This window comes from Durio zibethinus, chromosome 1 (assembly GCF_047325235.1).
Source record: "Durio zibethinus cultivar Kanyao isolate XHJ-2024 chromosome 1, ASM4732523v1, whole genome shotgun sequence".
In the NCBI taxonomy this organism is placed as follows: domain Eukaryota; kingdom Viridiplantae; phylum Streptophyta; class Magnoliopsida; order Malvales; family Malvaceae; genus Durio; species Durio zibethinus.
In genome coordinates this window covers 32,094,776-32,107,515 of record NC_143162.1, presented here as the reverse complement: position 1 = coordinate 32,107,515, position 12,740 = coordinate 32,094,776, and the positions used below count along the sequence as shown (strand labels likewise).

Sequence of the window (12,740 nt, the reverse complement as noted above, 5' to 3'; positions counted from 1 at the left end):
CCATATTTTGTAATATTAGAATTTTTTTTGTGAACTTCACCAGATTATTCCAATAAATCCAACATTTTTTCTTAATTTTCTTCCTTCAAAAATGCATTTTCTGTCAACTCAAAACTTAATTTATTAGTTCGTACAACTATCATTGATGAAGTATTATTTAGTATATTTAATATTCAAATTCCAATAATAACAATTGTTTTCCCCTATTCCCAAGTTGTAGCTTCTTTTATTAAAAAAAAAAAAAAATTGCATTTCTATTAATTTTCTCAATTTTGTTAAAAGATGAGTTGGCCTCATAGGATCATACTTGATATGATATGCTCAAAGACTAGTTGGCATGATTCTAAAAACTAGAAAAAACCTTATACAATACGAGCCAGAAAATTTCATTCAATAACAAAAACTTGATCTTTATCCATATAAATAGGATTCCAAATTAAGAAAATGCTAAACATACAAAGCATATTTTCTTCCAGTTTTTAATTAAACACTCAGCTATCTTTTAAGCATATAGATTCTTCAAGTAAACAGTATATATTGCCTGTATATTAATTTTATTCGTATTCTTGGACTGATCCAAGTGTTTCTCTTTTTTTTTGTAATTTTTTATCGTAAATAACATTTTTTTTTTCACATCAAAGGTAAAAAATGATTAAAAATTTAATGACTCAATTAATAACATTTAACCGCGTTTCTCAAAGTCAATAAATCCTCAAAATTCTGAATGGTACAACAATGATTAGCAAAAGTATTGGCCTTTTGAATGTCTATGCTGTAAAATTGACTACTGCGATTTCGTTTGACATAAAGATGACTACATTAAAGTAAAACTTATAGAGATAACTCAACTTAGAATCTGACTTATCCATTTAAGTTTCTTATTCTCGGGTTGAGCTCTTATTAAATGCACTTTAATTGGAAACATGGTATGTCTGAACGATATTTTAAGAATATTTTCTTAAGCAGGTGTTTTATACAGTGCAATTAATTCATAGAGGGCAAAATATTAATTATATTGTTGGTTTATATATGGCTAGGATGCAATTTTCTTTTGCTTTAAATATATGCATATTATGAATCAAGGGCTTGCTTTTGTTGATTCATGCAATTATTTTTAAAAAGTTATATTCAATAAATCAAACTTTAAATTTCAACACTTATAATCTTTTTTTTATATTTAATTTGTAAAAAAAATTCATAGTGTTTAAAGTATATGCAGACACTAGAAAATTAAAAGTTCATAGGAGAAATGGAGTTCTTCTGAAATTGGTTGATAGTTGTGACATGGTCATGCTAATGGCACATCAGTTTCTACCTTGTACTGGAAAACTTCCTATTTTGCAATTCAATAAACATATTGATAATTGGAAACATGCTTCATTTTTCTTTAATTATTTAGTTTTTTGTTTGCTTGTCCTAGGAAGAAAATATGCTCTTAGTCCAAGGATAAGGTATTTGCTTTACATTCTTACAGTAATTTTATACTTCAATTTTCTTTTCTTTTTTTTTTTATATTTGAAGCTTTTAAAATTTAAATTTCGATCATTGAAATAAAGATTCTAATATTTTATCAAAAGATCATGTAACTATTGACCATATACAATAATTTCACCAAGAAAAGTTATATATTACCAAGAATTTGCTAGAAGGGCCCGAGTCCAATGAATTTACAAATAATTGTAATAAAACCAATGCTTTAGATACGGTAAATGCAATTATCTTTGCAGTTGCATTTGCATATTACATCACCAAGTCATAAGTTGAAAGTAGGAATCTAAAGGTCTCTTACACAGTCTAAATTGGTAGAGCATATCATTTACAATAGTAATTAACCAATCATAATTCAGTATTATGTGGGACCTAGAAAAAAATTATGTAAAATTCACACTTTTAAGTGGTAGACTTTTACATAGTTCTTGATTATTTTTTATTAATCCTAGCATTGTAGGAAAGAAAATTGTAAGTGATATGGACCACCAAATTGAATGTCCCATATTTGGATTTCATCCCTTTTTACTCAACAACAAAACAACCTAAATTTGAAATTTGAAGTTTTATATTATTGCGAAGCTTTTTTTGCTTAACTCATAATTAACAACCATGTCATCTGCACCCTTGAATGAAAAACAAATTGTTGGTAACAATTATCAATCCAATGAATCTCAATCGAGGTCAGTGTCTGGATCCTCTGAATTGTGCTTGTAGAAAAAAGAAGCGGAATCTTTCATTAGTATGAAACTGTGAAGGCATGAAAAATCTGTTCCAAGGCATTTAGAACTAAACCCTGCTACCTCATTTCACTCTTTTAATGCATATAAACACATCCTGCGGCATGCAAGTTTCCCCCGAACCAGAAAAAAAAAAAATGAATCCAAACAAACCACATTTATACAAATAGCATAGAACTTTTGTAGTTCATCATTGGAGGGTCAAGAAATTTATGTGTCAGAGCCACTACCTGAATATTTGAAGCATTACAGGGGTCGAAGATCCTAATCTCACCTTGTGTAAGAAACGAGAAACTGAAAACCTAGCGTTGAGCCCATATGCAGTTAATCAATAGCGTTTCATTTGGTTGGGTCACGGTAGTAATGAGGCAATATCAGGTTCTGATTCAGCATATGTTTACGGAGCCATGAACACTATGCCAAGAGGTGATGCTTGTTATGCAGCATTGGAAAAGATCAATGCAACCAATGTTTCAATTGCCATAGCGTGAACTGATGGGGCCAAGCACCTTATGCAAGTAAGGAAAATACACTGAAATATAATCCCAACCTTCAATATCGTGAAGAGAGGTACGACTTATGGCTTCATTTATTTTTCGAAATGTTGGACGAGAATCAGAGTAAACCTGTTGAAGAGAAGCACTTTGAACTTTTCTATCCAAATATGCGACCTGTCAAGATTTTTTTACGCTTGCTAATGGTAGAATCCAATTGTATTCCTTCAGTTCAGTATTGAAGTTTATACTACATTAACTTGAAACAAGGAGTAACTGATTTAGAGGATATATATATATATATATATATATATATTTATATATATTCTCCATCTGCCTTTCCTATGCTTGATAAGAATTAACATTCCCAAATTGTGAGAATTGAGCTATGCGACAGAATCCCCAATAGCATTTCCTAACTTTATTCACGTGTAACTACAGCCTTCATATATAAACATGGGCTAAAAAGAATAAAGGGATAACCATGAAAAATAAGTATGTAACATGAACTAAGATAAAAATGGAACTTTTTGATTTTTTTCTTTCCATAAAATTGAACAAAAACACAAATAAGCTATTTGTAAAATTGAACCCTCTTGAAAGGAAAGGAACTAAAAGGACAAAACATCCCTAAAGACGCAACTTTCCAGCATCTTCCCCACTGCAGACAAAATAGCCCCCAATCAATCCTTTCCTCAACCATGAACCAACCAACCTTAGAAACCTAAAGAATTCTCTGTTATAGGCGGGCAGGATTTATTGCACTATTTGCAAACTTCACATTCAAACCAAAACCCACCCCCTCCCACGCCCAACTCATCAGCTTTCTTTCAAACAGAAGACATCAAGAAAGAGATAAAATGAGGGGGAAAAAAAAAAAGAAAAAACTAATCTGCCATAAAAAATTGGAACTTCTTTGGATTTACTATGTAGGGACAGAGTAAGTCAAGCTTCAGATCCAGAGTCAGATGAGCTCAATTCAGAAGTAGCTCCATCCAAATTAGCTGCAAAAGATTGAGCCAGCTTTGGCTGCATGCCACGGCACAGTTTCAGAGATGGCCTCAGCTTCATGCACTAAAAAACCAAATGAATAGATAAAATAGGCAAATAGCATAAAATAATTGTCTAAACAATGAGAAAGATACTGATTAGCCATGGAATCAGATTGCAGATAAAAGCATAACAAATATACCAAATCTTCATGACTGTCCAATGGCTATAAAGAAAAAACATATTCCATTATGTTTACCATCCAACAGATAGTGCATGATCAGTTGCACATCATTTTTTATAAACTTAAAAGGTTCATTGGAGACAATAATACTAGGAAACAAGTCATAGAATGACTTCAATGAAAATTTATTGAATAATCAGCTATATCAGTAAAGGGAAAGTACAGCAAAAATGAAAAAAGAAAGACATATACCTCCTGATAAAAAGCATTGATCTCCTCTTCTGTAAGGCCTTCATCCTCACCAGAGTTCTCTTCCCAGCCAAGGGAACGAAGGAATGCAGCCTCTTCCTCATCAGGATAAACCATAGCAGTGGAGCTCATATTCTTTTCACCATCATCAGAAAATCTTCGAGCATCTTGACAGGTGCCACCATTCGTAGTTGCTGCGGTACCATTCTCATTAGCATGAGCAGTCACAGATGCACTGACCACTTCCTTCAAAACTTCAGATTTCTCTGTGGTGGAAGATGAAATATGAGGGTCTGAATCTGAGAGACCAGCAGACATGTTTGTTGAGGTTTTCTTCTTCAAGAGATTAAAAAAATCATTTCGGCTCTGGGTTTGAGCCAAAGAAGGTTTCTTTTCCACAGTGAACCCAGGTATTGGATTCAAGCTAGCCACCTTGCGTTCCCCAACAGAAAGCTTTGGGTTGTTTGAGTTTCTTAGAGGAGCAGATGTAACAGTAGCAACAGCATGTTGGCTAGTTGTAACTCTTTTGTTCACATTTGTTGTTGGACTAGCAACATCTTTGTGAGTAGGGGATGAGACCCCATTCTCCCATCCTGGTTTGAGAACCAAAAGCTTCCCAGATGTCTTTGGCATATCAGACTTGACATGTCCACTAAGGGGAGATTGGTTACCATGATGAATCAAAGAAGGTTGCTGCTGCCCACTCTTGACAGCTATATTCAACTCACTTGTTCTGACTGCAGGTTTGGCTTTTGATTTATCCACTGAATAAAGAACCTGGAACAAAAAATTAGGAAATTATTATCTGGAATTTCTAAGTACTAATAAATGGTTCTTTTATCCATGCAGTGGCCAGGTAATGCCAGGGAAAAGAAAAAAAAAAAAAAAAGAGCAGATAGCACACTAGCTAACTTGAGTTAATCTTGGCAGTTCAAAATCCCTTGAAGATGTACAAGAATAGTTTTAATTCAATCACATATCTATATCATGAAGTCATATCATAAAGAGAAGTCCTCATGAACTTCAAAACAAAATCCCATGTAAACAAAACAAGGGTGGAAAAAGAAAAAGAAAGAATGCTTGCTTAGGTGGTGGAAGAATAGATGGTACGGCATAACTTTTTTTTTTTTTAATTCTAATCCATCACGAAAACAGTGAATAGGCTCCTTGAAAAATTTTACTGTTCATCAAATGACTATTTATTTGATGACTCTGATTAAACCAAATGCATGAGAACTATTGAGTTTCTTTCCAAAATCTCATTCTTGTCTTTCAATTATGATATGAGAAGATGATCAACAATCATGGCATACGCTTGAGACACAAATAATATAATCCTATATCTACCCTAACTTAAAATTTGCAACAACTTAAAGCAACATCATATATATGCGATATATTTTGACTTCAAGTTTATGCTAAATCATAAATGCCAAAGAACATTATCACCAACTATAGCTTTAAGAAAATTCAGGGCATCAAGGAACTTACCAAATCAAGTAATAATTTGTATCAGATAAAACAAGAAATATGTCTGAATAGTAAACTTGATAAAAGAGTAAGTTGAACCTAAATACTGCAAACATAAAGAGGCTAGGGAAAGAGAGAAGCAAACAATGGAGAAGGCAGCATGAGGGACAGGAAAAGAAAGTGCCATTGGTGCCAAAATTCCCAAACAACATTACAGTCAATCAAAGTTTGGTTTGTTTAACCACTGGAAAGAACATGGCATTTATGGTGAACCCACCTACAAAGTTCTGTAACTTATGGAGAAAGGCCAAAGATCTTTATAGCCATGGAAAAACTTAGACCAATGCAGAGCTCCTTACATATCATGGGAATCATAAAAAAAGTGCAGAAAAATCCCATGATAGTTGCCTAGCTTCTAAGTTCAAATGACAAAAATAACATTAACCAATAGAGCAAACGAGTGGAAGGATATCATAAATGAGTACAAATGATTTTGATATAAGAGGACAAGGGATCAAGACCAACTTTGGAGGCTATAATTTAGGGCTAAACGTGGGGAAAAGCCCTGCAATTAAGAAGAGAGTAATAGTTTTTGAGAAGGCTTGCAATAGTAACAGTTGGATAAGAAAACTATAGGTCTGAAGAGTTGTTTGGCCGCAGTTAACAGTAGTCAACAGCACAAATAAGGTTTAAGTAGAATTAAAAGATCACATATGAGTTATATTCAAGTTTAAAAGTTGCTGGAAATCTACAGAACAAGCAAGAAGATATAGCTTTACACCTAAATTCCTATGGGCATCAACATTAAATAAAAAACATGAATTCAGGTTTTCTTAAAACTTAATCTTAACTTCTATTGCAGCACCTAACTCATATGGAAGACTGACGTTCAAACTCCTCAGAGAAGTAGAAACTAGGAAACCAGAGCAGAATATTATTTTTAAAGGATGAAAATCAGAAAGGAACAGGACATAAGATCAGGAACAGCAAATCAGAAATGACAATGTGGTCACCATAATGCATCTCTAACCAAATACGATTTATTATTGTCATCAAGCCATTCTAAAAGGGAATCAAAATATTCAACAACAAGAACATGCATCTCTTTTGTTTGATAATAAGTTTGGTTATGTTGCCCTATCGACGATTTGACTGAAAAAAGAATATGATCCAGTATAAAAGTACCACAATAAAGCTTTCATGTAACATATAAAACCTAAATGTAGATCGACAGGCATTAGATATAACCAATTCTGATCAATATACATGACGTGAAACAAGGTTGAAGGAAAGGGAGGGGAACCAACCTTGTTTAATAGGGCTAAAACTACAACTAAACGCACTTAGAGACAACATGTTGCTGAAAGCTAAGGCAACTGGCTTACCAAACCCTTAGGCATCGAAGGTGTCACAGGTATTAGTTGCCTTGATTGCTTAAGAGCCAGTTCCTCTCGTCTTTGAGTTTTGACAGATAACTGTATGAAAAAAAGGTCTAGTTAGATCACAGATAAAAGTTATACGTGTAATAAGAACTTAGTGACCTAGCTAGTTACCTCGGGAGCAGTACGGGCCTGTGAAGGAGCTTGTGCTAGTGCTTCAGCCATATTAAGACCAGCTGTGATACTTGGAGACCCAGAACCTGAGGTGGAGATGGTTAGGGAAGCAGGCAAGGAACCTGTGCCACTACTTCCAACCACACTAGGCACTTCTGCCAGAGCTGAGGTCCATCCTTCCCCACAAATCAAAGCTGAATTACAAACAGGCAAACTCTGAGAAGCTGAGCTCAAACCAGGAGAAGAAACTCTAGCTATCTCAGGCACCCCTTGCCTCTCTTCAGTTCCAAGTGAGGGAAAATCTTTCTCAAACACAGCCTTGCTGATGCTAGTCCCAACAGTACCCCCGGAAAGCAGACCATTTCCATTGTTATGGTTACTATTACCACTATCTCTTGAGTCCACTGCAATCCTTCGAGGCAAAGGCTCACCCTGTTTCCTAGAGACTATAGAATGAGAACGCTGCAATGTATCTATCTCAACCCTACTGGTCGAGATACCTCCTAATTTCTCAACCCTACTGGTTAAGATACTTTCTAAAGGGTCAGAAGAATCACGGTCCCAATGGTCCCCCAAGCTCAACCTCTCTTTATCCCTTTCTCGATCCTTATCACGGTGACTCCTACTAAAGCTACTATAAGCATGCTTTGCAGAACCATTATTAGAACTCCTCCGTGAATTCAACGAAGATGTCTGATCCAAAAATGCTGAACGAGGGGAATCAAAATCACTTATATTCCTAGAGTTTCTATGTCTCCCGTGATGCACCAACGAAGAAACATCTAATGTAACAACAAGAATACAGTTATTATATATTCCCAAAATGATATACAAACATTCTATAAAAAGTAGCATAAAGGCAATGAGGAACACATTAATGAGCATACTAAAGGTGTGTCTAACAGACAGACACATGACCAAAAGTAACATTGTAATCAAGTATAAATGGAATGAAAAACGCAATGGGTATTTAAAAATTGGCGTACCAAAGGGTACCTGAGTGAGAAGAAGAGGAAGCAAAGTGGTGGGCTGAATTGCCACCCCCAGTAACAGTGCCAGTACTTCTCAACCATTCTGGAACTAATGCTGGTTCACTTCTTTCCATTAGGGATACTTAACATGATCATCAGGAAAAAAGAACCACTTCTTCCACCTTCTTCAAACCCTAACTGACCAAATTAAATTTTCGTAGACAAAATCCCTAAGCCTATCCCTAGTCGACCAAAATCAAGGCCTCAAGGCCTGGGTCATTCAAAAATGGAAAAGAAGGAATTGTTTGATCAAAAGAAACAGATTGTTAACACAACGAAAACAAAGGCAATGGCAGGATATTATATTTTAATTATCACCCTATTTCTCCATCTTTTCAAAGATGGATTTGCAGATTGTTGATTTTCCAGTCTCAAATGAGACTCATATTCCCAATAAAAGAAAAAAAAAATCTGAACCCAACTTAGGCAAAAACAAACGCACAAGAACTATACCAAAACAATAGTTAACGCAGGAAAAATAGTCTATAGATTAAAAACCCTATATTAAATTTTAATTATAAATTCCAACTGCTAGGGTTTGAAGGTAACAAGAAATTTGAAAATTCTAGACAAATGACAAGAAGGCAGAAAGAAGAAAAGAGAGAGTACTAACCCTAATCCCCGCTACGATTCCTGGCTATTGCCTAAAAAACGTAATCGTTTTTTTTTAAATCACCGTCCCCCAATCCACAATGTGTTTCTTTTTCCAGGAAAAAAGGATTAATTAAGAGGAAATAATAAGAAAGAAAACGAGAGAGAAAGTTTCAGTGAAAGAAGGAAAAAAAACGAAAGCGATGCAGAGAGAGAATACAGAGGAGGAAAGATTGCTCGAAAAATAAAAATGCCTTCTTTTTATGAATGCCCAGAAATTAGGGTTTTGTTTGAGTTTGTTTCAAGGGTAGAGGAGGCGTCAAATTTCTTTTGTGTTAGTTTTTTTTTTTTTTTATACTGGGGAATGAAACGTATGAAGAACAGCCTCTTCTTCTAACCAAAAACAAAAAACTATGATTTTCTTTATTTTATTTTTTAAAACTAAATTTCTTTTTTTAATTTATTGTATTTATTTTGATATTGAACTGGACTTTTCTTTGAGAAATTTTGGCTTATATACGGTGTGCTGCTTTTCTCTAGGTTTCGCATTTTGTTTGGCAAACAAAGGCCCTACGTTGCTGGATGGTTGTTTTTGTCTATTATACTACTACTATCTTTTTGTTTTATTTTTCGTACTGTAGAGGTTTTTAAGGATCAAACATCTACGAGTTCAGTACGATCACATTGCCAATGGCACAATATTGATGAGGTTAAAAAAATTCCAAACTAGTATTAAGAAACCCAGAAAACATCTTATTCGATCGGGTTAAACCGGACCGATTTGCTATTAAACTAAGGTTTTTATTATTTGATACTTTCGTAAAATTCTTGTAAATGGTAAGAATTGAACTTTTATCTATTTAGGTTAATATTAAAAATAATATTTAAATTATGATTTTAAAATTATTTAAAATGATATTTGAAATATAATTTTTTAATTAAATAAATATTTATTTTTAATATAACTAATTTTAAATAATAATATATAATAAATAATTTTAAAATATTATATTAATTAAAATATTTATAATTTACGTATCTTATTAAAAATTTTTAAAATTTAAATATCTAAATATTTTTATTTTGTAGACATAAATTAAATATCAAAATGTTATAAGATGTCTTCAGTTGTTTAATTTAATAATCAAGATAATTTTAAAAAAAATATCAAAATTAAGGTTCGAACTTGAATCTTTCTCTCTCTCTCTCTTAATGTAAAACTCTACCCCATTGAAAGACAAAAAAAAAAAAAAAAGAGATTGTAAGATAAAACAACTTACAAACAAGGGACAGGTGTCAATATGGTAAATGAGAAAACTTCTTATCCTTTATAGTTAATACTTATTTTGATTAATGTCATAACTAATTTATAGTAAAAAGTACAAAATGGTATTTAAATTTAAAAAATGTTTAATATAATATATAAATTATAAATTTATTAATTAATATAATAATTAAAATATTATTTTTTATCATTTATCATTATTACGTTAAATATAAATATGACATTAATTAACATATTTATAATTTTAAAATAATTTAAATTTATTTATTATATTAAACATTTAAATATAATTTAAAAATCATTCATGGTGTTAATCATATTTATTTTTATAAAATGTATCCGTTTACGGTTGGCCACCTAGCTATTTATCAAAATTTAAAGCTCCATATGGTAAATATTTTTGCTTTTAACCAGTATTTATTTTATTTTTATTTTTTCTTTATACTCCCTTTTTCGCCAAATGAAAAGTAGAAAGCAAAAAATAAAAATATTTATCAAAGGGAACTTAAAAAATTTGAGTCTGAGTTAAAGCTACGACATAAAATTATGAGTTTATATTTAATATAATATTAGCATATAAATTTCATATACTTGTTAATAAATTAGATGATAATAATTTATTAATGAATAAATATTAATTTTTAAAATAAATATACATAAATTAAAATAACTTACTAATTAATAAAATATTATCATTTAATTCGACTCATTAATGAGTTATCATTATTTGATTTAATGATAATTTATAAAATTTATACATTAATAATATATCAAATATAAATTTTAAAACTATTACTAGAAATAGAAAGCTACATGTTAAAGCTAAATCGTTTATAATTTTTTTAGCTATAGGGCGAATAATATATATATATATATATATATGTTTAATGACATGTTATTTGTTTAAAATTTCAAAGTTAAGTGTCACTCAAATATTAAAAAAAATTGTTTACAAAATTTCAACTGCTTTCCTCTAATTATTTAATCTCGTAAATGTGATGTATGAGATTTTATTTATTTTTTAAATAAAACTCAATGAAACTTTATTTGGACAAAATTTGTTTGGTTCATAAAATGCTACTAACAATATTTATGTCCTATTCAAATGATTCATATCATAGAAAAAGGAGTATTATTCAAAATTTGGTGGCTTAAGGAATAGAAACGGAGGTCAAACATTTAATTTTGGTTAAAAAAAAAATCTAGAATTTTGACTACCAAATATTTCAAAACTAAAAATATTCATTTTCAACCTTCAACCATCCAATATTCTGTAATATATTTTCTGGTCAGAACCCAAGCTTCTTGTAGTGAACATATATAAATTAAACTCTATAAATTAAATTCCACAAAACAAATAATAATATATTGACCAACTTATGTTGAATATATCATATTGACTAAAACACATTATAAAATGAAATCATTAAAAAAAATAAACTAACAAAAATCAATGTAAAATTGTGCTAAAATCAGATGAGGTGAAGCTTTAACTCGAGACTTTAAATGTCAATATGTTCAATGGATTATTGTCTTCAACATTGATAAAATATCTTGATCTAATTTTTTTGGTTGGCCAAGTATCTTGATCCGATTAAAGTTAGCAAAAACAAGAGGAGAAGAGTTTATGAACGATGAAATATCTTGAATATTGATAGCTGTTTTGCAATGGCGTAAGATATGAGCCAAGCTAGTCGTCTCCTCGGCCTGTGGTTCCTAATCCCAATTGCAACCTTGATTTCTCACTTATTTTGAATTTTTGTGGTAGTGTTTAGTGAACCGTCATCCGTTGGCACCCAACTTTAAAATCGAAAGCTCGTGGAAGTACTTAGCTTTGTCACCGAGAGTAATTGACTTGACTACTTGATGATTTGTACATTTTATCATCTTCTTAATGTACACCGTAAACAAATAAAATATCGGTTTTTCTCTATCAATAAAATACCTTAAAATTTATTTTATAAACAAAAATTTAACATTTATATGATATATTCAAATTTTTATTTTTTAAAATATTTTATATTAAAATTTGATATCGATTAAAAAAATTATTCTCTTTTTTAAGGTAAGTAAATCTTAAAATTAATTCTATTCATTTATACCATTAAAAAAACTAAGATGCTATTTTTTTTTTTATACGTATATCTAATTACATCTCCTTAATTTTTATTGTATCCACTGAGCATAAGTACGATCCAAACTCTAAGGGTCATATCTAATGTAAATATATTTTTATTTTATATTGTCTATTTTTATAATATATAAGTACTATTATGTCAACTTCATTTTTGTTATGCTTGAATCTTTTTATTGTCATATCAGTTTTTTATTTTACATACATCAAAAGCTTACTTAATAATATATAATTTAACATTAATTTACAACATATAATCTAACATTAATCTATATTTTGGTTATTCATGAATTTAAACATTCATAAAATATCTATAATATTTATAAACTAAATTAATTATGAATAAATATATTTCATATTTTTTATTATTTAAAAATTTAAATCAAAATTCATATTTAATATTAATTAATTATGAATCAAATATAAATAAATGAATCAAATTATTCATGAATTTAATCATTCATAAATTTATTATATTCATAAATTTAATTAATTATTAATAATATACTTAATATTTAATATAATTTAAAT

At 30.7% G+C, this 12,740-nt stretch overlaps 1 protein-coding gene across 1 annotated transcript; it reads right to left on the bottom strand.

Annotated features, from left to right (window-relative positions):
* Window positions 1–3,232: 3,232 nt before the first annotated feature.
* Window positions 3,233–9,277, bottom strand: LOC111312336 (uncharacterized). The gene is made up of 5 exons (XM_022912509.2): window positions 8,165–9,277; window positions 7,169–7,950; window positions 7,001–7,090; window positions 4,149–4,922; window positions 3,233–3,796 (listed from the first exon to the last, which is right to left on the bottom strand). Exons 1-5 carry the CDS (start codon window positions 8,271–8,273, stop codon window positions 3,668–3,670), a joined length of 1,884 nt encoding a protein of 627 aa, XP_022768244.2. The 5' UTR covers window positions 8,274–9,277; the 3' UTR covers window positions 3,233–3,667.
* Window positions 9,278–12,740: the final 3,463 nt, after the last annotated feature.

What these genes read in the sequence shown, in the direction of transcription:
- LOC111312336 (XM_022912509.2), bottom strand. Translation starts at nt 8,273, where the DNA reads ATGGAAAGAAGTGAACCAGCATTAGTTCCAGAATGGTTGAGAAGTACT. An exon ending in TTCCTCTTCTTCTCACTCAG is followed by an intron (nt 7,951 to 8,164) that starts GTACCCTTTGGT and finishes TTGTTACATTAG; the next exon opens with ATGTTTCTTCGTTGGTGCAT. An exon ending in AGGCCCGTACTGCTCCCGAG is followed by an intron (nt 7,091 to 7,168) that starts GTAACTAGCTAG and finishes TTTTTCATACAG; the next exon opens with TTATCTGTCAAAACTCAAAG.